At 45.0% G+C, this 25,091-nt stretch overlaps 1 protein-coding gene across 1 annotated transcript; it reads right to left on the bottom strand.

The window, feature by feature from the left end:
• Positions 1-2,526: 2,526 nt before the first annotated feature.
• lrrc4.2 (leucine rich repeat containing 4.2) lies at positions 2,527-5,028 on the bottom strand. The gene is made up of 2 exons (XM_079501432.1): positions 4,905-5,028; positions 2,527-4,753 (listed from the first exon to the last, which is right to left on the bottom strand). Exon 2 carries the CDS (start codon positions 4,630-4,632, stop codon positions 2,611-2,613), a length of 2,022 nt encoding a protein of 673 aa, XP_079357558.1. The 5' UTR covers positions 4,633-4,753; positions 4,905-5,028; the 3' UTR covers positions 2,527-2,610.
• Between the last annotated feature and the right edge of the window lie 20,063 nt (positions 5,029-25,091).

Genomic DNA, 25,091 nt, shown 5'->3' on the forward strand with positions numbered 1-25,091 from the left:
TGCCACATATGACGTAATTTTGGAAAGCTGTGCTAAAAAAAAAAGGAAATGTGTCGTACACAGATTTTGCAGGTCGGCTAAAGAAGATGACAAAACATGGTACTTGCCTCTACTGGTGTGAAGAAAATTGCAGCTGATTAAATTATGCTGCCCACAAATGAAATAATTTGTGGGGGATTACAAAAAAAATATGTTCACTAATATATCCATTATTAGATGAATTAGATACAATGTACAGTTGTTATAATTGGAAAATGGCAGTACAGTAGAGAGAGGTTTTTACATGTGGTACTGGTAACATGCTGTTAATCAGACCTCTGCAGGAAATGGTTAATTGTCTGCCTTAATGCTACAGGAAGTCCAGTATCAAGGCTTTAAATACAGCCTTGGAGTTCCCGTCAGTGTGTCATGCCAATCAATGGCCCTGCAATCACAAAGGGGTCATACTGTAATTTCCTTTTTGTCTCAAAATAGCCACAAGAAGTGTCACTTTTGTACAGCAACATAGAGGCTTTGAATGACATTTGTTGGCCTGCATGTCCACAGCACGACAACGACTCGTGAGTGGTTTACTGAAGGGCCGGTTATAAAGTCATAGTGACACACAGACACCACCAAGACTTATTTATGGCAACTGGCCTTTCCACTCACTCACTGACGTCAGGATGATTCAGATGCAGCGTGTGTGTGTGTGTGTGTGTGTGTGTGTGTGTGTGTGTGTGTGTGTGTGTGTGTGTGTGTGTGTGTGTGTGTGTGTGTGTGTGTGTGTGTGTGTGTGTGTGTGTGTGTGTGTGTGTGTGTGTCGTGATTAAAGGCACGGTACTGCCTACAACATAATACTATAGTCTTCTGTCAATTAAGGACAAGCTTGGGTTACACAATCTGCAGGTGAACACATAATGACCGCATAGAATTGTGGTAGCCTATGCACTGGCCTTTACCCCTTCAATGTGAAGAACTGAGAAAGAGCATCAAAGAGTGGCAGCCTATTTGACCTGCACAGAGACCCACTGTGGGGTATAATGCAGCATTGTGCTCCAGTCACTTAAAGACCCATTCATGCAGATGCTAAGTAAATGCATAGAGTAAAAAACACAACGGTGGAATTTACAATATTGCTTGATGCCGTTTTAGACTAAGTAGGTTACATGCTAATGGCAAATGGTTGAACGAGAAGAATAAATGGCAGCTCAGAGTGTCTCCGATTAGAGAAATACAAACCAAAGGTTTTTTTTTTATTTTGTATAGCCTCCTTGATCTCCCCATAAAAATAGTGTTACTCAAAATAAACTAATTAAAAGGATAAGAAAAGAAAAAAAATATGTATGGAAAAGCCTCAGTATATCAGACATTCATATTGTTTCATTTCAACGCTTTTGTATTTTGTCTCCCTCTCTCTCTCTCTCTCTCTCTCTCTCTCTCTCTCTCTCTCTCTCTGTCTCTCTCTGAAAGCAGAATGGCTGGTCAGCAAAGCCCTGTATCACTGCATCGCATATATGCTCCTTTGAAAGAAATTTGCATTGGAATGAGCCCTTGCAGAGACAAGTCAGGCAACCACTGTAATGCATTACTAAATTAGCCCTAAACACTACACAAACCATTAAGAAGCATGTAAAAAAAAACCTATAAGGAAGCAGAAAAGATACAGACTGCAACCAATAATTGAAGTAATTGCGATGACTGCTATCAGCCTGTGCTCAGTCTTTGCCAGACGAGCCGGTGGGAAATTATGTGCACACTTAATAAACAGGTTCAGATACTACGCTATACAACTAAAGAAGCACTGGTATCATCAAAGAAACGCTTAGCTTTAGCTCCAGCCAACAGAGGGTTAAACCTTAGCTGCAGAAATTCACTGCAGTCCAAAAGCATTTGGCTGATAGCTACTGAACAGCACAATCCATCCGTGCCATTACACTGCTATCCCTGGACAAAACAATAAGAATATTCTCTTTCTAGATTTTATCTGTGTCTTTGTGTTTGATAATCTGGACATATTCCCTTTATTGCATATAACATTTGGCACAGTATAAATTGGAACTATAAGAAGCATAACCGTTGGGAGTAACATAAATGTGGGGCTGTGTTTGAAATTGATGTCGGTATAAAGTTGTTTTTTTCCTTTTTTTCCCTTTTTTTTTACTGCATCCTAAATAGCATGGCCAAAACAAAATCAAACAAAAAAATAACTATATCTAGACAGGACATCCTTTGTTTTTCAATCATTTATCAATCACAAAAGCAGTTCATTATCTTTCTGTTTTAAATAGAAGTCACCAGGTATTAGAAAATAGTTTGAATTTACTTTCTTTTCTAATATAATCTGCATCTCTCAACACTGCCTGACAGTAGGTTGATTTGTATATATATATATATAGATATATATGTATTTTTTTCCATATTCATATACTTATGTATAGGCATGTACACAAAAGAAAGAAAGAAAAAAAAGACTGTCTGTTTTGCACATCTGTACAAAAAAAAGGTACCGATTTTTTTTAGTTTTTTAGTTTGTTCTTTGTGCATTCTATTGCAAGGACTGGTGAGCAGAGAGGCGGAGAGGAAAGGGTAATGAGCCAGAGTCAGAGATATATCCATAGTCAGCGTTATTTAGATTTGGGTCTCTTGAACCTTCTCCTTAGCATGAGAAGTCTTAATGACGTAGGGCTCCGCAATGGTGCTGATGTGGCTGTGGTGCTGCTGTCTGACGGAACGGTGCAGAGAATTGCCCTGCAGGTTGTTCTGGGTCCAGTGGGCCCCGTAGGGCCCGCGGCGGGACGACGACGACGAGGAGGACACGTAGCCGGGCTTAAACAGGTTGCTGTTGTGTTCCACCAGCGTCGGCAGCATCAGTCCGGTCTCGTCGGAGCCGCTCGACCCGGACGTGGGCGGCGGCACCGGAGGAACCTCCTCCTCCACCTGTATGATCTCTATGGTCCTGGCGGCCGCCACCGTGCTCCTCTGCTGGTGCCGCTTGCGCAGCTTGTAGAACGCTATCAGCATGGCCGCCGCCAGCAGGGTGACGGCCACGAAGCAGCCGATGATTATCTTGGTGGTCTTCATCACCTCGTCCAGGCTGGCGGCCGGCCCGCTGGGGGGTGGTCTGGCCGTGGGCACGGACACCTGCCGGGGCGTCTGCGTGTTCTGGAGCAGCACGGTGGGCGTCGAGATGAAGACCGGCTGAAAGACGGAGGGCGATGCGGGCACGGTGGGCTTGGGCTTGGGGGTCTCCTCCGCCGTGGGCTCCAGGACCTCCACGGTGACAGTGGTGAAGTAGGAGAGGTTGGAGGTGTTGAGCTCGGCGTTGCTGACGTTCAGGTAGGCCGAGGCGTTGGAGTTTCCCGCCATGTTGGTTACCATGCAGGTGTAGACGCCTGTGTCGGACGGCAGCACGTTGGAGAAGTTGAGCGTCCCATCGTTCAGAACTGATATCCGTGGGTGGGCCGAGCCGTGGCTCAGCACCGTCCCGTTGGGCAAGAGCCACCGCACGGAGCTCATGGCGGCCGTGCGGCACTTCAGCTCCGCCACCCGCTCCGCCGAGATGTTCAGGTCTCTGGGCGCGTCCAGTATGAACGGCGCGGAGCACTGGAAGGTGGTCTGGTCCACCTCCACCAGGTACCGTCCCCTCATGTGGGCCGGGGTGTGACAGCGTCCGCAGCAGGTGGAGTTGGTGGGAATGTACTCTCGGAGCCACCAGGACAGCCACACCACGTCGCAGTCACAGCGCCAGGGGTTGTGGTGCAAGTGCAACTCCACCAGGTATTGGAGAGGCGTGAAGAGGTCGTGGGGCAGAGACGAAATGTTGTTATGGGCTAAATTCAGCTCCACCAGGGCCGTGATGTCATCAAAGGCATTCCTCTCGATGGTAGTGATTGCAGAGTTCATAATCCACAGTTTGCGCAAGGACTTGAGCCCACGGAAGGCCCCGGGTTTCAGTTCAGGGAAAACGTTATCTGATATCTCCAGCTCCTCCAAGCCCACCAGCGGAGACAGGTGCGGGGATTCCCTCAGGTTGCACATCCCCAGGTTGAGGTACTTGAGGTTCAGGAGGCCCTCGAAGGCCCCCTCGGAGATGTACTCCAGCTTCTTCAGCTCCCCGAGGTCCAACCTCATCAGAGAGGGGACTCGGTTGAAGGCATAGTAGGGGATGCTCTCGATGGGATTGTTCCTCAGCCACAGCTCCCGCAGCTTGGACAGGTACTGGAAGGCTCCGCTGGGTATAACCGTCAGCCGGTTGTCAAACAGCTCCAGGGTGTTGAGGCTGGTCAGGCCATTGAAGGCCCCCACCTCAATCTGCCGGATGGCATTCCGGCCCAGCTGCAGCACCTCCAGGTGATGCAGGTGCCTGAAGGTGTCCGCCTGGATGGTCTCTATGCTGTTTTCCATCAGGTTCAGGTACCTGGTGTTGGTCGGTAGGTTGGGAGGCACCCGGACCAGGCCTCGGCGGGTACACACCACCTTGCTGAGCTGGTTAGTGCAGGAGCACACACCCGGACAGTTCTGTGGGGCGGCCGGGCCCGATACGGGGCTTGTGGCCTGGCACACGCTGAGAGCTGACACCATGAGGGCAAGCACGGCGAGCAGGACTGCTTTCCAGGTAGGCTGCAGAGAAACCCGGCCCAAACGACTCATGGTGTGGAGGGCTCATTATTCTGCATGGTAGGGGGAGACGGCACACACCGGAGGACTGACCACCCTAGCCTGGCTGGAGCAAGTTGAGGCTCCCAGCTTCCATCGACAGCACAGGGATATGCTGCGCAGAGAGAGAGAGAGAGAGAGAGAGAGAGAGAGAGAGAGAGAGAGATGGAATAAGAGAGAGGGATAGATTAATGTCAGAGCAGCAGCAGAGGAAAAAGATTGCAGCAATAAAAAGGAGAGGCTGAAAAGCAGTATCAATCACCTACCTCATTAGTTTGAAAGTGGTCCTTTTGTGTCTTTCTGAATGTTACAAATTGTGATCATGTATCAGGTCCATTTATAATTCCCATGGAGAGATGTGTAAAATAGATGTTTTGTTGTTTCCTGTCTCTGGAAAAGTGGCCCTCGATTAACCAACGGTACAAAATGGCTCCTAGTATGAGAGAGATTGAGAGTCGCATGGAAAGCCCCTCAGTGGCAGAGGTAAGGCCAGGCAGGCTGGGCAGGTGCCCGGATTCCTTCTGCCCCCAATAACTGCCCCTCTGTCAGGCTGCAGACTCCAGAACGCAGCTCCGCTGTGGATGAATCACAATGATCCATAATAGGGCTAAACCAGAGCGAAGAGGGGGGAGAGAGAGAAAAGAAAGTGAAAATGAATTAAAAATCCCCAGTTCTGTCAGGTCCTGATGCATGTGCTAGCCGGCTGGCGGGCTTGCAGCTCGGCTGGTCGCCTGCTCAGTGAAGAGACCTCCCCTCTCTGTGACTTTGCCAAGGGCTAGTCCGTCGCTGATTAGCCCCTTTCTGATGGAGACCGAGAGAAGGAGAGCCGAAAAAGGACTCCTGGCACAGTCATCCTCCCGTCTCCTCTCCTCTCCTTCCCCGTCTCCTCTCCTCTGTGTTCCTCCTGCGTTGTTGGGCTGGCCCTGGTCGCAGCAGCTGCAGGCTGCCGTGTGCACAGTTAGCACTAATCCGTCTATTCCTCCTGGGGGGGTGGGAGGGGGAAGTGAGGAGGAGGAGGAGTGATGGGGTTGGTGGGGATGGGTGGGAGGGAGGTGGTGGGAGAGATGGTGGCACTGAAGAAGCGGGAGGGTGGTGGGGGTGGCTGGAGAGGGGGAAGCGCCGCTTGCTTGTCGGAGCTTCGCAAAAAGGCTTGTCGGAGGAGGAGGAGGAGGATGAGGAGGAGGAGAGGAGGGTGAGAACAAGAGAGAAGCGCTCTCCGGTTCTCCTCCTTCGTAGTAGTGGTAGTGGTTAGCAGTGAAGGGGGGAAGGAAAGCGGAGGATGGTGCCGGGAAGGGAGAGCAGCCTCCGAGTCTGTATCCACAACACAGGTATATATCGAGGCTTCCTTTCCTTCCGGCTCGCTCACCTTGTATCCCCCGTTTGGGCTGGCTCTGTCTCAGTCTCAATCTCTCTCTCACACTCCCGCAGAGTTCTTCCCCCCTTCGCTCATGTGTTAGTTTATCTCCGAGGGCTGAGGTAGTAAGTTGTGGCAGTTAGCCCTCAGTGTGGGTGTCAGACTTGCGGCTGGCTGGCTGGTGGGCTACTGCAGTAGCCAGTCTAGTACACACAGAGAGAGAGCGAGGGAGAGAGAGAGAGAGAGAGAGAGAGAGAGAGAGAGAGAGAGAGAGGAGAGAGCAACACTGACAGATCAAGAGCAAGGGAGAGATAGAGGCAGCGAATGGGAAAGACAGAGAAAAAGAGAGTGTGTTTCTTGTGTGTGTGTGTGTGTGTGTGTGTGTGTGTGTGTGAGAGAGAGAGAGAAAGAGAGAGAGATAGATGGAGAAGAGGAATGCAAGCGCTCAAACAGGCAGCCCACCGTCACAGCAGCAGCCTGAACAGTATTCCACCCCCCCCCCCCCACACACACACGCATGCACGTGCGCACGCATGCATGCACGGACGCACGCACGCACACACGCACAGTCGCACGCACAGTCGCACGCGCGCACACACGCGCGCGCACACACACACACACACACACACACACACACACACACACACGTCACACACACACACACACACACACACACACACACACACACACACACACACACACACACACACACGTCACACACACACACACACACACACACACACACACACACACACACACACACACACACACACACACACACACCCGTTTGCCTCTTCTTCTTTTCTTGTTTATTCTCCAATCTCCCTCTTGCTTTTTTCTTGCTCTACCACCCCCTCCCTCCCCTGTTCCAACGTGTGTCAGTGTTGCAGGCAGCTAAGTCTCTCTCTCTCTCTCTCTTTCTGCCCCCTCCCTTTGTCCTTCAGTGGGAACGTGAATGTACTGCTGACGCACTCCCCTCAGCTGCTCAGCCAGCCTCGGAGCAGTGCATTGGTTTGATGCAGTGTTCCTGTGTATTAACACATTCAACACACCCCTCCTCCTCCTCCTCTTCAACCCCCCCCCCCCCCCCGCCCCCACCCCCATGTCACTAGTAACTCCACCTTGCTCAGTATCTTCACCTGGCTGCGCCTCATCACATTCCAGTTTAGACAGATCTGATTCTCTCTCTCCCTCTCCCTCTCTCTCTCTCTCCCTCTCTCTCTCTCTCTCTCTCTCTCTCTCTCTCTCTCTCTCTCTCTTTCCCCTGCAGTCTTTCTTTCTCACCCCCCCCCCCTCTGCTTTTCCTTTCTTTTCTTTTTCTCCCTTTGTTCTCTCCCTCTCTGTCTCTTAATACCTGCCTGTTGGCCCCCTCACACCCCACCCTACCCTACTGTCACACCCCACCCTACCCTACTGTCACACCCCACCCTACCCTACTGTCACACCCCACCCTACCCTACTGTCACACCCCCTACCCTACTGTCACACCCCACCCTACCCTACTGTCACACCCCACCCTACCCTACTGTCACACCCCACCCTATCCTACTGTCACACCCTACCCTACTGTCACACCCCACCCCACCTCACCCCACCCTACCCTACCCCACTGTTACACCTCACCCCACCTCACCCTATCCTACTGTCACACCCCACCCCACCTCACCTCACAACACCCTACCCTACCCCACCCTATACCCTACTGTCACACCCCACCACACCTCACCACACCCTACACTACCCCACCCTACCCTACTGTCACACCCCACCACACCTCACCACACCCTACCCTACCCCACACTACCCTACTGTCACAAACCACCCCACCGTCCCACCCTACCCTACTGTCACACCCCACCCCACCGTCCCATTCCACCCTACCCTACTGTCACACACCACCCCACCGTCCCATCCCACCCCGGCTCTGGCTGTTCCCTGAGGTTAATACCTCTACTCCCCCATGAAAGCCAGACAGAGACAGAGACAGGGATGTGTGCAGTAGGTATAGGTTCGATTGTTCAACTAGAGGGTTCCAGGTTATCTCTCTCTCTCTCTCTCTCTCTCTCTCTCTCTCTCTCTCTCTCTACCTCCCCTTGAGCACAGCAGCAGTGTGCCAATGCTTTCCACTACAATATTCCTCATGCTCTTGTTTGACACTGACGTTTTTCCGCCTCAGGCACTATGACCACTGGAACCATTCGGGGAATATGTGTGTTCTTCATTGTGTGTGAACGTACGTGTGTTCTTCATTGTGTACGTACGTACGTACGTACGTACAGTACGTACAGTACGTACATACGTACATACATACATACATACATACATACATACATACATACATACATACATACATACATACATACATACATACACATGTGTGTGTGTGGAGGAGGGGGGTGGCGTGCGGGTGGGGGGGGGGGTCGTTATCCGTGACATCATAAGTGGGCTGAAACGCTGACTCGGCTTCTCTCTCTCCGTCTGCTGGCCAGCCTAGCTCTTCTTTGGGGTGGGGGGGGCAATGAAAGAGCCAAGAGCTTGCACACAGTTATCTCTGAAAAGCAGCGAGGAAGACTGAAGAAGGGATGGGGAGATGGAGAGAGCAAGATATATCTATTATAAATAGACAGAGGAACGAACGGGCGAGGAATAGAAGGAGGTACTAACTCCATGTCCTTGGTGAGATGTGGGTGCATGGGTGGGGTGGGGGTATAGGCATAGGAAGAACGTACAACAGACGGAGGAGTGAGATGGAGAGGGATGGAGGGCTGGGAGGGACGCACGGAGACGGATTGGGGGAAGGTAGCAAACGGCCAGCCTTCTCTCCATGATGGTCGAAAGACATGAAGGGAAAAAGAAGGATTGGAGCTGAGGAGGGATGGTGTGGGGAGGCGCGCTGATAGTGTCGGATTAAGCATCATTTGAATGCAGGAGATGGTAGTCTGTCTCTCTGCTCTCCCCGTTACCTAATGACCACCCACTTTCCCCATTCCCTCCTCCTCCTCCTCTCCTCCCTTCCACCTCTTCTCACCAGCCATATATTATAATGTATAGTATTTGTTCTCGGGGGGCTCAAGGGTGCAGTAAAGATCCCCTCATTTCGCAACAGACCAAGACCGTTTTCCTTCATGCCGGCCAAGAATAGATGTGCATGCCGCCTTCAATTTCAATTTCAATTTGGGTCAATTTGTGAAATGAGTCGGACATGATTGGAATCGAAAATTCCACGATGTAAAAAAGGGACAAAACCGTAATATTCGGCTAAATTGGATCATGAAATAGGGAAAAATATGACTATTGACCAGTTTACATAAGTACAGCATGCACTTGATGTCATGAAATGTCACCTTGGTAGAGGTTACCTTTCCATGATGCAACTCCAAATATTGTGAGATATGAGATATCTTAGTTATTATTGTTATTATTGTTGAATAAAAATGTAATGAATACATAACAAAAGTATCATCAAAGGTAGGCTCCCCATTGACTTACATGTGAACACAATGTGAATCAGGTCTCAAAGTATCTTTATCCAGATCTTCAAATAGTAAAATCAACAGAATATTGGGTTGGGTTTTGTAAGGTTAAATATTGTCAGGATCCACTTGCATTTGTGACAGAGTGACTTTGACACCTTGCAATGTACTGTATACAACGCAAGGCAAGGTAACTATTATAATATGTCTTCTAAATCCTGGCAGTTTTCTGAATTACCTATGTTTCTATATCAGTGGTGCTCAATATTTCCTGCTTGTACATTATGAGTTAACCACTTAAGACCTATTTCAAATATAGTGCAAATAGAAGATCTACAAGGTAGAGCTTTGTGAGCAAGACTTTTGAATACTCAAGTACATATTTGACAGACTTTCACTTGTAGTTGAGTAACAAGGAGTATTTATACTTTAAATAATGGGGTTGAATACTTTGTAAACCACTGATTGGAGGATCTGCCGATGGCCTTCATACGTATTTTGTTAAATAAAACATCGATTGTGCTAAATAAATAATCATGCCGTATCGCCTGCATACCAAGGGAGGAGATAGATAGGCCTTTATCTTCCCCTTGTGTTTACCGGCAGCAGAGCACACATCTAGGATGTGTCATAATAGCAGACCTAGGGCTCCCATAGAATCATTAACTTTTCTTTGTCAGATTAATGAAGCAACAGGGACATATGGCATACAATCTTTTTGTATACAATCAGTAGCAAAGGCATTCAATAGGCGTGCTTTTATTTGATTATAGTACAGTATGTGGAGCTTAAAAGAAAAATGTTGTTACTTGTTCCTTTATGGATGCTTGCATTTACTGTACCACGCTTCTGTTTCACATCATAAATAGTGCATGTCTCATTTAAAATGTTTGCTTTGTGTGGCTCGGACCCATAATAAATCTGCTAACGGATCATTTATGGATGTCTTATAAGGAAACCGGATTAATGTTCCATGGATATGAAAGGTAAGCACAAAATAGTGTGGAAGTGCTGCTGAATTCAGTCGTGTGTAATTTTTCGACGCAGAGCGATATAAAACCTTATAGGAAACACTTCACAAGTGGACTGGATTGTTCCCGCTGTGAGCTTTGACATGAACACTACTTGAACAGTAGCCTGCTGTTAATGTCAAAATGATTAGCCAGGAGTGTTTTCCTTTACAAATAATGCATACCACAGAGTATTAGTAGATGGATCATTGTTAGGTGAATAATGCATGCAGGCTCTGAGTAGCATACAGTGGAATTTTCGATTTGTTGAATAAATACAATATTACCAAACAGCAGAGAGTAAACTGACTTATAGCATGCCATACATTATAAACATTGGAGCATCGGTGCATGCGGGGGCGACTGTGGCTCAAGAGGTAGAGCAGGTCATCCAATGATCCATGGGTCGGCAGTTCGAATCCCGGCTCCTCCTGTCTACATGTCGAAGTGTCCTTGGGCAAGACACTGAACCCCAAATTGCTCCCGATGTGCTGGTTGGTACCTTGCATGGCTTCCGCCGCATGGCTTCCGCCGCAATCGGTGTATAAATGCACCATTTACCATTTTATTTACCATGTTTGCCCCTTCTATAGCCGTCCTCCGCTTATTAGACATGGTGCTATAAATGTGAAGAGTGGTGGGTGCGAGGAAGAAAGAAAGGGAAGATGAGGGAAGAAGGTGAAGGAGATACCTATTAGTTAACTCTTTGAGAGTTTCATGGATTTCTATATAGTTTTTAGACTTCTCTATGGCAGAATGGCGTTTTTGAATGATTTATTGAAAATTCTCTGTTGTGAATGTGTGACAACGAAAGACCTTCAGAGAAAGCTTGGCTTGTCTGCTTCCAGGAAAAAAATGAACTGAGTTGATAAAATGTTTAGTTGTGGTGTTGGAAGCCATTTAAAAGAGCCTGCATTTACACTGGGTAGTGTTTCTAGGACAACAAAAAAAGTTATGACCGGTTGAAGTTTTATTTTCTAAATAACTTTTTTTCTGCTGGGCGTACATAGCCATGCAATATCTCATTTTAAAGGGTGAGTTGTCTAGTTCAATTAAAATAAAATAAAAAGTTTCTCACATGTACCACTGTAGATATTTTGCCATCTATAAATAGCATGGTCAGTCATGATCAATCTGACCTATCCAGCTAAAAGTCCCCCTAGCTCTGAAATGGAACATCATATAAACTCAATTCTTTTTTGGGGTAAAATTAGACATTCTAACGCACATTTTGATATATACCATGTTTACATAGTCTTACCAGTACCGTGTCTATTCATGCATGTATCTCAAAAACCTGTTGTGAAGAAACAGTTTTGATAAAAAACTCATCCAAGGACATTGTTTTGATATGACTTTGTGCCCATGATATGTATCAAAATATAGACTTGAATGTATACTGTATTATAACAAAAAAATTGGGTTCTTACCATCTACCGTTACAGAGTAAATCACAGTTGAAACTCGCTTAGTCAAACCATAAACCTCAGACTAGTGAACAAAATAGCCATGACAGGTCTAACTCATTGTAAAAGCTTGTCTTTTATTTTTTATGACTACTAACATAATACAATTATAATAAATATTACAGAAAATAAATAGGCCTACATACAAAACAGTTGTCCCCAAACTCCCCAGTGTCCCCAAACCACTGCATTCCAGTTGTTCTTGACGGTGTGTGTGTGTGTAGGCTAAATTTAAAAAAAAACAACAACTGAAATGAATGAATGCATCCGGTTCAGTGTCGGAGAACTCCATCGCAGTCTTGACTCTTCGTCTTCATCATCATCATCATCATCATCATCCTCCTCCTCCTCCGATGCCAGTTCTAAATATATAAAAATAAACATTTAGCTGTAGTCAGCCCGGCCAATAGCCAGTTGGGGGGGGGGGGGGGGACGTAGGCTATCTGACATCATCGTCATCATCATCATCACACGGAGACACACTAAACAATGTACAATCATGATTGTATACAATATACAATGAATGCAATTATCATGCAAGCTCAGACGTCAATGAAACGTCATACAGATCTTATATAATACGCTACTGTTAGCTTCACTCCCCGTCCCCCCTCCGATCCTTGTAGCAACGTCATCATAACCACGCGTTGCTTCAGTAAACGATGCATGTTTGTTCTCCGTCTTTGTAGACAGTAAATAAAAGGAGCGAACATTACTCTAAAGATCAGATCGCCTATAAGGCACGCTACAATATAAAATACTTGTACTGCCATGCGTGCATGCCTGCTACGATACATTTGTACTGCACAAACCAACCGATCGACACCAACCCCCCCCTCCAGCCCTTAGCCAGCACCAATGCACCGACCAACACCATTAGCCAGCACCTTCGGTGCTGGCTAATGGCTGGGGGCCATCGTGGTGAGTCATTCTGGCGTCATGATCTGACTAGTAGTAGTAATTATCCAAGCATCTATTTGTAGCGATCATCTTATGATTTCTGATCACTATAGAAGGGCATTTTCTACAATAAGATTACCTCAAAACATTCCGGGTTGATCGTCTTCTTCAATGGTTTCCCGGTATAGCTCATCGGACGACGATGGGGAGACAATGAAAAAAGGAGGGAGGGAGCAGCGAGTCTCGCTGTAAGCACTGGACCAGGGCTACTCCGCCTGGAGAAGGCGACTGGGACGCGTATGGATCAATACTACTACCACAAAACTCGCTCAAATAAATAGTACTGCTTTCAACTTTTTCTGCTAGAAAATCGCTCGGGCGAGACGGCAAACAGGCAAAACAATGAAAACTATGAAGACTCCCTCTGCCCCCACTGTTTACAGGGGGTGGGACCAGCTTCCAATGGCAACACGTACACGTGTGTCACGTGACACGGGTTTTCTGGGTAATGTAGTTGGAATATAAGCTCAGGAATTTAAACAGCGCTTCGGAGCATATTAATATGTTTAGATTCATCAAAAACTGTGAAGACGCCAATTGGCGTCATTGATCATTTACGGAATTCTGATGAAGACGCCAATTGGCGTCTTTCATCTTCTAAGGGTTAAGGTAGTGTAGGCAGGCCGGGCCTGCTAATTGATGGCCATGGCTGTAGCTGCTGGGTTAATGGTATTACAGAGACCATGAGCATGGAAAAGGTCAGTTAGCACACTGGATATATGCCCCCCCTTCACCACCACCACCTCTCTCTTTTACTCTCTCCACAGTTGGGCTGGTGAGCTAGTGTGGGTGTCAAAGGGTGAGACGTGTCAGCCATGGCCCGTTAAATACCTCTGCTCGGCGTTCCATCTGAATAATGGGAAATGAGCCTTAGGCAGACGATTTATGGCCATTTGAGATGTAATACATATTGTGGCGATACGTTTTTCTTTTTTTACACATTATGTTGCAAAAATTCCAACATGAAGATATGTATACGGTAGCTGTCCATAGAGCACCGAAGTTTGACGTCAATATCGGTATCCACGGGTTCATGTATTTGCATTGTAATCCCAATAGGGGGATTTTAGATCGCCTCATATAATAACTGTGTTTGAAAAATAAACAAATCATCCAGGCCGCTTCACTCATACGGATATGAAGAATCAACTGACTGTGAGAAAACGCTATTGTTACTGCAACTACATTAGTTACATTTTCGCTAGAAACAGACTGTATCATATACAGTATGAGTGACTGACTGTCGCAAACGATACAGAGACACCTCCCCGACAATAACTCTGAGACAGCTTAGTTTTGGACCACAATGCTTATATGAAACGATTTTAAGATGACCCCATGTTATTCTCCATAGAGAAATTACTTCCGTGAACCAGGGGAATCGAGGGGATGAGCGAGTGACGCCAGGACTTTGGCGCTCTACAGGCTTTGGTATAGACTATAGAGGGTATGCGTGTGACATCATCATCAAACCCGGAAGTTATGCAGGAATGCCTACTGACTGGCAAAAAACTACTTTCCGGTGTTGACAACCCATGCATTCAAACAGAAAAGTCCTATCTGATTGCATTAAACAACGTTAAACAATGTTAAACTCACTTTGCATGTTGCTTTGCCACTCGATTTGCCACTCGATGTGCCATTCACTTTAAGCATGCGCATACGCTCTATAGGTCTTAGGCTAGTGCCAGTGTTGGGCTGTAACGCGTTACAAGTAATGCCGTTACTGTAATCGGAATTCCTTTTCCAGTAACGGAGTAACCTAACGCGTTAGTTTTGCATTTGAGTAATTGGTTACCGTTTCCAGAACAATGGCGTTACTTAGTTACAGTACATTTAAGACCTATATTTCCATGTTCCTTCTGTTGCCACAAAGTAAAAGGAAAAAACAATCCAAAGCATTTGCACTGTTTCCCGATAAATTAATGAGCTCGTGTCTCAGCCAGCAGTCTGTGTTGATTGCGTAATCATTCTATTCAATAGGTCACCATTTTTGGTGTGACTGACGGTTTTATTGGTTTTGTTTTGTATTATTGTATTACATTAATTTGTCGCATAGGCTGTGTGACATGGAGAGAGGACAGAGAGGTTATCCTTTAGTAAGGTACTCGTGGAAGTATTCACATTCATTTTGGATTTGTTGGTGAAAGGAGAATAAGAACGGAAAACACAATTGCCAGTATTCTTGCTGAAGCCCAGCTCCAGCTGCAGCAGTATAAGGGGATATTGCGGATGCTATGTAATTCCTTTTAATGATGAGTTTTAATCATCAGTAACTCAAAAGTATAATCTATCAAGTTCAGGGATCCTACCAATCCAACTGTGACCGTGGGTCATAGTTCAATGTCAGAGGGACTTCCAGGGTGGCTAGGGGTGTGAAGCTCCCGGGAACGGAAGCCCCTCGGCCGGTCTCGGGGAGTGGGGCGAAGGCCCTGGAGGTCTTGAGATTAGAATTATTCAAAGTGTTGGCAGTCCAGGAGCTCTGAGGCTCTCCTGTGTGGAATTTTCCCTCCACATGCAAAGGCCCACTAGTGCCTATAGAGGCCCCTGGTGACATGCCCGGGAAGAGAGGCCCTTCTGGGGCTCTGTCTGGGCATGAGTCGGCGTTAAGTTGTGGACGTGAAAATTTCCCTCCACATACAAAGGCCCAAGGCAGAATGTATGAGGCCCCCTTGCTGCCCTGGGACTATGGACTGCCACTATAGGTGCACTCTTTAGGTGCCACCTAAAGGCCTATTCATATTCCAGTTTTAGGGGATAAGGTGACCACCGAAATGGTGGTTAGTAAAAACAGAGAGATGTGTTTTGGTGAGCGGTGAGTCGCGGCGTGACGTCATGTTGTAGTTTTCTGTGGTTACCTTAATTAACACCTAAAACTGGAGTATGAATAAAGGCGACAACACGAGCTGGAATCATCGACCGGGCAGGGACCACACTCAATATGCAACGTGGGGCCCATGGGGTGACCGCAGGTGTCACGTTTTTATCATAAAGTTACAATCATATAATATAAATGACATAAAGATGGCCTGATGAGGGTCGAATAGACCGAAACGTTGCTGTTCCCTTAACTATTCCACTGCATTTGAAGACAGTATGCGGGAGTTCTTTCTTTTCTCAGTACGTGGGGCACCTGGCTGACCTGACGCCTGTAGGTGTGCAAAAACCTGGCTTTTTACTACAGTATATGACAAAAGCTGACCTTGAGTTGCAGAAATTAATTATTGGGTCAGAGCGCAAGAAATGAGAGTGCCACAAAGTTGAATCCCTCCACGGAATTGTATTGGGTGTTCTATGGATGAATATGGAATAAATGCAGTGTCTGGAATATCAGCCATTCTATAGGTCTATATGCGTACATGCCCTTTTCCCCTTTTGTTTTTCTAGTGTACAGTAGATGAAGGTAGTGGGAGTTGCAATCTTGAGGACAAAGGAAGTGAAGGCAGCTACAGAGAAGATAATAGACAGATGTGAATGGCACCGCACTGATAAGAATAAAATAAGATAATCATGAGCCGAATGTCTCTGGTCACCCAGGCCCCACTTTTGCAAGCGTGAGCGTGTGTTCGGTGCGCATAGGGGCACGTGGAATTGAGATGGTTTGTGCCGAATTGCCGATGCACTGTTGCGAGGACCGTGTCCATGAGGCATTTGTTCATGGCTGAAAACAATAAAGCGCTCACCTAAAAACACTTCCAAACGCCAGAGATGAAAATACTTCAGCTTTCCTCGGCAAGCAGATAAAAACAGCACACGTGAAAGCACAAGTGCAATTGAAATGATCAGTGCCTGTGGTGCTCCCATTGTAAACAATTCAAAACATATGCTGTAAACGGGAAGAAAAACGGCTTGGTGGACATGGAGCCTAAGAGTCAGAGAGCAATATAGTGACTGATTCAAGATTTTATTTGATTCATCCCACATACCGGTAAACAAGAGTAGAAGACTCTAAGGTTTTGGCGCTTGGGTGGTGCAGTGGTAAAGTCCCTTGTAGGTTTGAATCCACCGTGGTACATTTGGCATTGTCGGAAGTCTAGACACGAATGCAATTGACCCGTGTTTGGGGGAGGGGCTCTAGACGTCCTCCTGGTGGGGGCTCCTCACTGGCAGGTGAGCTAGAAGGATATGACAGCAGTGACAACACAGCCATGTGTGGGGAGGAAATTAATCAATTGGCATAACAACACAATCGGGGAGAAAAGGGGGTAAAAAATGATTGTCTACTCTACTCTGAGTGAGCTGTTCAGATATTGGGGGGGGGGGGGGGGGGGGGTTAGGTCAATGCTACATCAGACAGTGTGGGAGGGGGTTGTTGAGAATGGTTTGTAGGACATCGGTGGTATGGGGGACAGGAAAGATTGAGGCTGCTGTGGGTCAGGTCAATACTGAGCGAGTGACACTGTGCCCCACGTGGCTGCGTTGGGGTTAGAGGGGAAATTGAATGTTGCAAGAAGTGGAACGAGCGGGAGGAGTGTCTATATGTGACCTACTTTGTCTGTGTGGTCTGTTAGTGACCAACACACTGAACGTGCACTGCTGTAAGGTTACATGGCTGTGTGTGTGGCAGTGGCTACCACCAGCCGTCTGTTGCAATGTTATCACTTCATAGATTTACTGCTGCTACTGTGATACTATCGCCGCCAGTGATATACCGATCCCTGCCACTTTCACTGCTGCTGAAACCGGTTGCCATTACTGCTGACTGCTGCTGTTTTAAACAACCAGATGACTGGTAGCAGCCGCCGCTACACTTAAGTGAGTGAAAGGAAACAGCTGGAGTGAGGTTTCGCCGGTAAGACCCCGTGGTCACGGGCCAAACACACATCTTACTGAGCCGTGAGGGTCAGGACCCATACAGACGGAGGCTGATAACGCTCTATACCCATAGCTGCTGATGCTAGCACTGCCATTACTTTCCCTCCTTGTGCTAACGCTAAATAGTGCTATTGGCTGCTGTTGCTCAGATGCAGGGCAAGTAAAAATAACCTCTATTTGTTAGTTGCTGGTAGTTTGCTTGCTCCACCAATTGTATGTAGTTTCTTCTTGTTTTGTAGTGGGGGCTGACAGATTTAATTAGCTGCTAGAATTCACTATTAGCTTGCCTTAAGCTCCCGCTCTATATGTCTCCTGGCCCCTGTAGGCCGCTAGCCGTTCAGTCTATGCTTAGCATGGCAGGTCCTCAAAGTGCAAGAGCAGCATTTGGCCTGAGAAGAGAAGAGCAGAGGGAGAAAAGGGAGGAAGCCAGTGGTGGAGGCAGATCGATGTGGCCTGTATTCATTAACCCTCGCTCACGGCTCCCTTCCCTCCCCAATCACAACCCCGCCATTTTAGGACGGCAGGAGGTGATTTATTAGCTGTCCTGGCTCAGTCAGCACCATCGACCCACAGTCTGAAGAGAGTTGACTCACACTAGGACGTACCGATTCCTCTCACTGTAGACGCAAATGACTCTGTGTGATCCGATGCCACAATTATTCAGAACAGGAAATAGGGGCCATATTGTTGTTGGCAATGCTATTCATATCGTTGCTGTCGGACAAATACCTTGTATCTCCATATTTCAATGTTTTATGTTTTTTTTTCATAATTAATGCTCTACTTAGTATTACAAGAGTAACACACAGTGAAAATAGCCGATCTACAAGCTCGCAGCATGTCATATCGTGACTGTGTGGCGCGTTGTGTGCATCCAATTTTTTAACGATTATGCAAGTGAAAATGATATAGTTAAGTTTGTGGGTTTTATAAATATATTTATTTATCCAATGAAAAGTATTATATTATATTATATTATATTATATTATATTATATTATATTATATTATATTATATTATATTATATTATATTATATTATATTACATATGACCAATTGGAATACAGTAATTTCATCCATTTCCTGAAAAGTATACAAGGTTTCCGCCCAACAGCAACAATATTTTCTATGCTGTTTGAGTTAAGGGATGGGATGCCTTTCAATTTAATCAATATTATTTTTAGTCTACATACAACTAATGGGATATTTCTGTCACGGCTCCCACCTGTCCCACACCTGTCCCTCCTGTGCTGCCCCTATACCTGTCCAGCAGTTGTCCCTCTCCTGTCTTGACCCATGCCCTCGGCCCCTCGCCCATGTCACACGTTACACCTGTATTGATTGTGCATTGTGTTCGCCTGTGTCTTTTTAACCAATGCATATATACGCCCCATTTTCCTCAGATTAGTCTGTTCATGCTATAAGTAAGACTGTGCCTATGTATATTCTGCCAATCTGCCTGTACATCTGTCAGTGTGTTCTTGTATTCTACTTATGTCTGAAGAAGTAATTGGTTTACCCTTTGAAATCCTATACCTACTCTCTCTTGCACTTGGACTTGGGTCATGCCTTAAAAGGTCTGTCATCCCCAATCACCTATGCATGGCCTGTGGGTCACTCGAATGTAAAACCAGCCCAAACTCATTCATCAAAAAGCAAAGACTATTCAAAACCTTTCTAACCTGTTGCATCGTTACAGCTCAGATGGCTTTGTGGTCACCAGGGGGCGCCAATAGTCCCAGACCGCCAACATATATATATTTTATTATTTTAAGATTTAAAAAAATATATATTTTTTTTTCAATTTTTTGAAAGAAAATAAGTCCTTGGCAGTGATTGAGTTTTAATGGGTCTATTCACTTGTCTTGCATCTCCAACTAAAGCCATCTCTCCCACGGCATGTTACAAAACTACCTTGACGAGGTGGACGGGTGGGAAATTTGGTATAGTCTTTTTTATTGGCCTAAAATATTGTCTATATGTCTATGGCCGTTTTTAGCCCAAGGAGTGTTTTTTGTGCAAAACTAATGCTTGGAATGGATTCAGAATCATGAAAACCCCCTAGTTTGACATGTCACATGCTACTTAAAGCATAAGGAAAGACAATTGCCCAATAGTAACAGCCGGTCAGCAAGTGGATTCATGTTATGTATGTTGGAATTATTATGTATGTGGCTATGAAAATGAATAGCCAAGTCCAGAACCCTCCACCTTAATAACTTCACCGGAAAGATGAAAACCATGTAAACCTTTAACCCAGGTATAAAAGACTCACTCTATGAAAAATAGAGTGTTGAAAGACACACATGCAAAGAACGTAAATCTTTTCCAAGTTATCTTTAGTGAGTAACTTCAGATCCAGAGCGTGTACAGTTGTAAAGGATAGAGGAGAGAGAGGTCTCCAAAGATGCTCTGAACAAATGTCATCTCATAGGCACAAACATTTATACCAAAAAATATGTCATAGTCTCAGTCCCCAGTTGTCACATTTCAATAGGTTTAAATGTCATATCATTGTGCTGTCATCGTGCTGTCATCGGGCGACGGTTGGTCTGAGGCCTGTTTTTTACTTTAGTCACGTTCCTTGATTATCGTCTCTTTATCTGGGGTGAGAGGGTATGATGCTGGTGTTCTCATCTTTACGGCCATTAGGTTGTTGTTTTGTTGTCGTCGTGTTTTTAGGCCATGTTTTCCTTTCAAAGGTCATTTATCATTTTTTCCTTGGTATAAGTGACAATCTGCAGTGGATGACAACTGATAGCAAATTCAGTACACACGTAAATATTGATATGCCATCATGGTATGACAGGGCAGTCCTGTGCATACAGGTATTACAAGAGACAATACAAGGTATTTTTAACATTGTTATAAGATGTGAACATAAAAATATGAAACAATAAAACATAATTAAACAAAATACCTATAAATGTATATAGACAATATTTTAGGCCAATACAAAAATACTATATACCAAATTTCCCACTTTACAGTTTTTCACAATTGTTAACTCATCCAGTGCCACCTGGTGGATACCAGTTTTGGCCCTCGTTGGCCCATTATAAATAAAAGAAATTCTATTGTGCATGTCATGTGCATGTCATGTGCATGTCATCACCTGCACACCAGATTAGAGGAATTTTCAAAATATGGATTAAAAGAAGAAAAGAATATTATTATTATTATTATTTTTTCCTTTTCAAAAAGGTGTCCAAAGGCGCCATTGGCACTTTCGGCCACCAGGGGGAGACGTCCAAAGGCGTCAGGTGGCACTGAGACACACGTTTTTCACAACGGCACACACAAAACTGAAAACCTAACACACAAAATGCTAAACCCTGACTCTCCTTTTCCATCAAATCACTTAACTGTTCCCAAAATGGAACTCGTGTTTTCATTTGGTACACACAGCCATATTTTCAAATGACACACACATACCATTCATCCGAGTACACACAACTAAGCATTGGCTACACACTACCAAGCATTTCCAGCACAATGAAGTGAAACATTTAAAACACAATCATAGAAATTGAACACACATGACAATGACTCTGGAGAATGAGCTATTTCTCCTTTTGTAAAATGACTCTGTGTAGGCCTACTTTTTCATAGTCAAACATAAAACAGCACACATTAATATGCAGCCGAAAAAAATGTTTTATTTCTTTTTTTCATATACCTTCTACCTCCAAGCTGAAAATAACTCCTCAATAGGATTCAGGAAAGGAGAATAAGGTGGAACGAATAGAACAGAAAAATGTTCTAATGATGCCAGCAACTGTGTAGTGGCTGAGATTGGGTTGGACCCTCTGGCTCATGGTCAAACCATGATTGAGCACATGATCAACCACAGTTGCCCGAATCTCATTAGATATGACTTATTTCTCCTCTTCCTCCTCCTCCTCCTCTTCCTCTGCCTCCTCCTTGTCCTCCTCTCCCTCCTCCTCCTTCTCTCTGTCCACCTACTCCTCTACCTCCTCCTCATCCTCTCACTCTTACCCCTCTCCTTCTCTGGTTGTCGATCTTCAAGGTTCTGCATTGTTCGCCAAACAAAACAGAGGCCCTCAAGTCCCTTTTATGCTGCAGTGCTGAATGCAAATTGATCACCAGATCTGAATGTTTAGAGATTTGACAACTTGTGTGTTGTAGGTTGATGCTTTGAGATTTCATGTGAGAAGTGTGTGCAACAACTGAACATTGTGTGTAGTGTTTAGACAACAAGGTAATGTGTAATTGACATCAGAGTGTAAAGAAGGAAAGTCAGAGTCTAATGCAGAAAAGAGTGTGATGTAGTGCAAATTGTGTCGAGCGTTTTTTTCTTTGGCATAATGTGGACTAGTTGACAAAAAAACTATATACTCTTTCCATGAACAAGATTGACCTGGTAGATGGAGATGGTACAGGAGAAAGTCACAAAAATGTAAAACTGTAGCCTAATTATCTGGGGCCTAATTATGTGGAGATGGAAAAAAATAGGATTTTGTAATAATGAAAACAACATGAAAAGGCTCTTCGGTGCTAGGAAGGTGACCTTATTTTCTGTTACTTCATTAACGGTTTAGTGTTATCTGAAACTGTAAATGTCTGCAAGACAGGACTTTAGGGAGTGGGAAAACCATGACAAAATACACTGTATTCATCTAGGCCTACAAAATTAGAAAATTAACATGTGGCAAATGTCTCTTCACTGTCTCGTTATTTTACCAATTATCTCACCAAGCTATTTGGAAAATGAATGCTGACGTGTGGACTGACACTGTACAGAGTACAGTGTGCAGCAGTGTGTGTGTGTGTGTGTGTGTGTGTGTGTGTGTGTGTGTGTGTGTGTGCGTGTGTGCGTGTGTGCATGCGTGCGTGCGTGCGTGCGTGCGTGCGTGCGTGCGTGCGTGCGTGCGTGCCTGTGTAAAAATTGGCAATCGGGTGAGCACATCTGTCAATTAAGGCATACGCTGCATGCTTTGTTATGTTCTGTTAATAATCTCTATCACACAACTTGTCTTGTCCAATGTCTTCTCACTGAGCTAAATTGATTCCACCTTCGCAGTATTCCTTTTGAATGCAGAATTTATTTAACTCATATACCATTGGCATATAGCCCATGGTTAACGAAGAAATGCAATGTGATTTCAAAATCATCTTTAAAATGCCAACATTTTCTTAAATTAGTTATTCAATTTCATAGTCTTATTTGTCCTTTCACTCAGTTGCAATAATAGTTTTTTCTTTGCGGTCCTTCTTGCTCTGTGGAATACAGTCTTGGATGTAATCAGGTGTGACAGCCATTAGGCTGTCCTCTGTGTGACCAAATAGACAACAGATACAAAGTGATGAGAATTAATGTTTGTCTGGTATTGAGGGCAGCACAGACATGCTATTAGAGAGATTCATTATAACATGGTCAATACATTAAAATCAACAACAAAGGGGACTTTATTACCGGTATTATTATTAGACATGAAATAATCTTTCCAAAATCCTTTGCTCTCTTAACTAGTGGATGTTTCCCACTCATCTCCTGTCCACCAGCAATCTTGTCTGCTTCTGTGCCGCATCTAGAAAAACCACCACAAAAGGCCTTATTATGAAGCATAACTTTCCCCATGCAGACTAATAATAAGGCAACCTTAGCCTGGGTAGGCAATAATACTCCCTGGGTATAGCTGGAGTAGGAACTCAATAATACTCCCTGGGTATAGCTGGAGTAGGAACTCAATAATACTCTCTGGGTATAGCTGGAGTAGGAACTCAATAATACTCCCTGGGTATAGCTGGAGTAGGAACTCAATACTCCCTGGGTATAGCTGGAGTAGGAACTCAATAATACTCCCTGGGTATAGCTGGAGTAGGAACTCAATACTCCCAAGTTTAGTTTTTTCGCTTGTGATGAACTTGAAGTTGGTGCACGTGTTTGACAATGTGCTCCTTATCAGGGGATCAGCGCCGTGTATATCTCTGTGCCAGATGTGTGACAGCCACTGTACCAAAGCGGTTTTACGCAGTCTGGACTCAGGAAACCTTGCATCAAAGTGGACACGGACACACACACGCAGGAACGCACGCACGGTCGCACGCATGCACGCACACAAACCCACACACTCCAGACAAACAGAATATTATCTGCTGTATTAACAACACCTGAGGCCGTCTTTGATATATTCTTCTTCTCCAGTAAACATCACCTGGGAGGCACTGTACTGAGTAAGAATCTTTGTTTTTGGCTCTGGCAAGACCCTTAGTAGTAGATGTAAATACATGCAGAACTGATTCAGTTCTTCTAAAACATCTACCACAGTTACCACTAAAGATGTCCCAATCACGTTTTTTGTTCCGAATCTTATTCCGATCATTTGATTTTGAGTATCTGCCGATACTGATTTTTCCCGATCCGATATTTATATTTTTATAGAACACTTATGGACAGACACTATCAATATCCAGTCTAATATCCGTCTAATATCGTGATATGGCTATGATATTGATACTAGGGATGTGCCAATCACATATTTATGCTCCCGATCCGATTCCGTTCATTTGAAAATGACGTGATCGGCCCCGAGTTATGACGAATCTCTACTTTTGATGAGTGAAATTATTTTGCGATATTTTGTAATTGGATCATCATCATTTGCTCTCTTACTGCAATATTCTGTGAGAATGTTATTGTTTATGATGAAGGCATTCACATTCTGATACCCGTGAGGTGCCATATTAGTCAGACAGCCGAAGTACCATTGGTCTGCATAATAACTTACCCTAACCAAAGCCTTACCTCCTGGCATAACGGGCAGTCCCAGTACACTTAAAACATGCAAGCCATCACATCCACCTCTGACACATCCGTAAACTGAAAATGGTTCAGTTAATGTTCTTTTGCACCACTTTCATCAATTAATAAATTGCACCTTTGCCAAATCCTCTCTGTGGAACATTCAGAGAATATAGCAGATCTACAAGCTAACAATACAATTTAGGCATTAAGACTTAAGCTAGAACAAAAACATGGTAATACATCAAATACATAAAAAGTTATCATGAATCATACGTAAGCTAAGAACCTAACAGTGGAATATCTATAAAATGAAACTATGTGTATACAATATACACTATACTATAGAGTGCTATGTCTACATAAAATGCTATCTAAGTTACATAAGTTGAGCCTATGCATACACCTGTAAGGTCGTCGATGCTACGGGCTAAGACGGAGTCTGAAGAGGTGGGTTTTCAGACTACGGCGGACGATTGCGAGTGAATCTGCAGTTCTGATCGAAATGGGAAGTGCATTCCATAGTTTTGGAGCCAGAAGAATACATACACGATGCATTGTGACTCTGAGCTTCTAGATGGAAAAAGGAGGAGGCCTAGTATAGACCCCTA

The sequence above is a fragment of the Electrona antarctica genome, assembly GCF_951216825.1.
Source record: "Electrona antarctica genome assembly, chromosome: 5".
Taxonomy (NCBI): domain Eukaryota; kingdom Metazoa; phylum Chordata; class Actinopteri; order Myctophiformes; family Myctophidae; genus Electrona; species Electrona antarctica.

Coding starts and splice junctions, on each gene's coding strand:
- lrrc4.2 (XM_079501432.1), bottom strand. CDS start 4,632: ATGAGTCGTTTGGGCCGGGTTTCTCTGCAGCCTACCTGGAAAGCAGTC.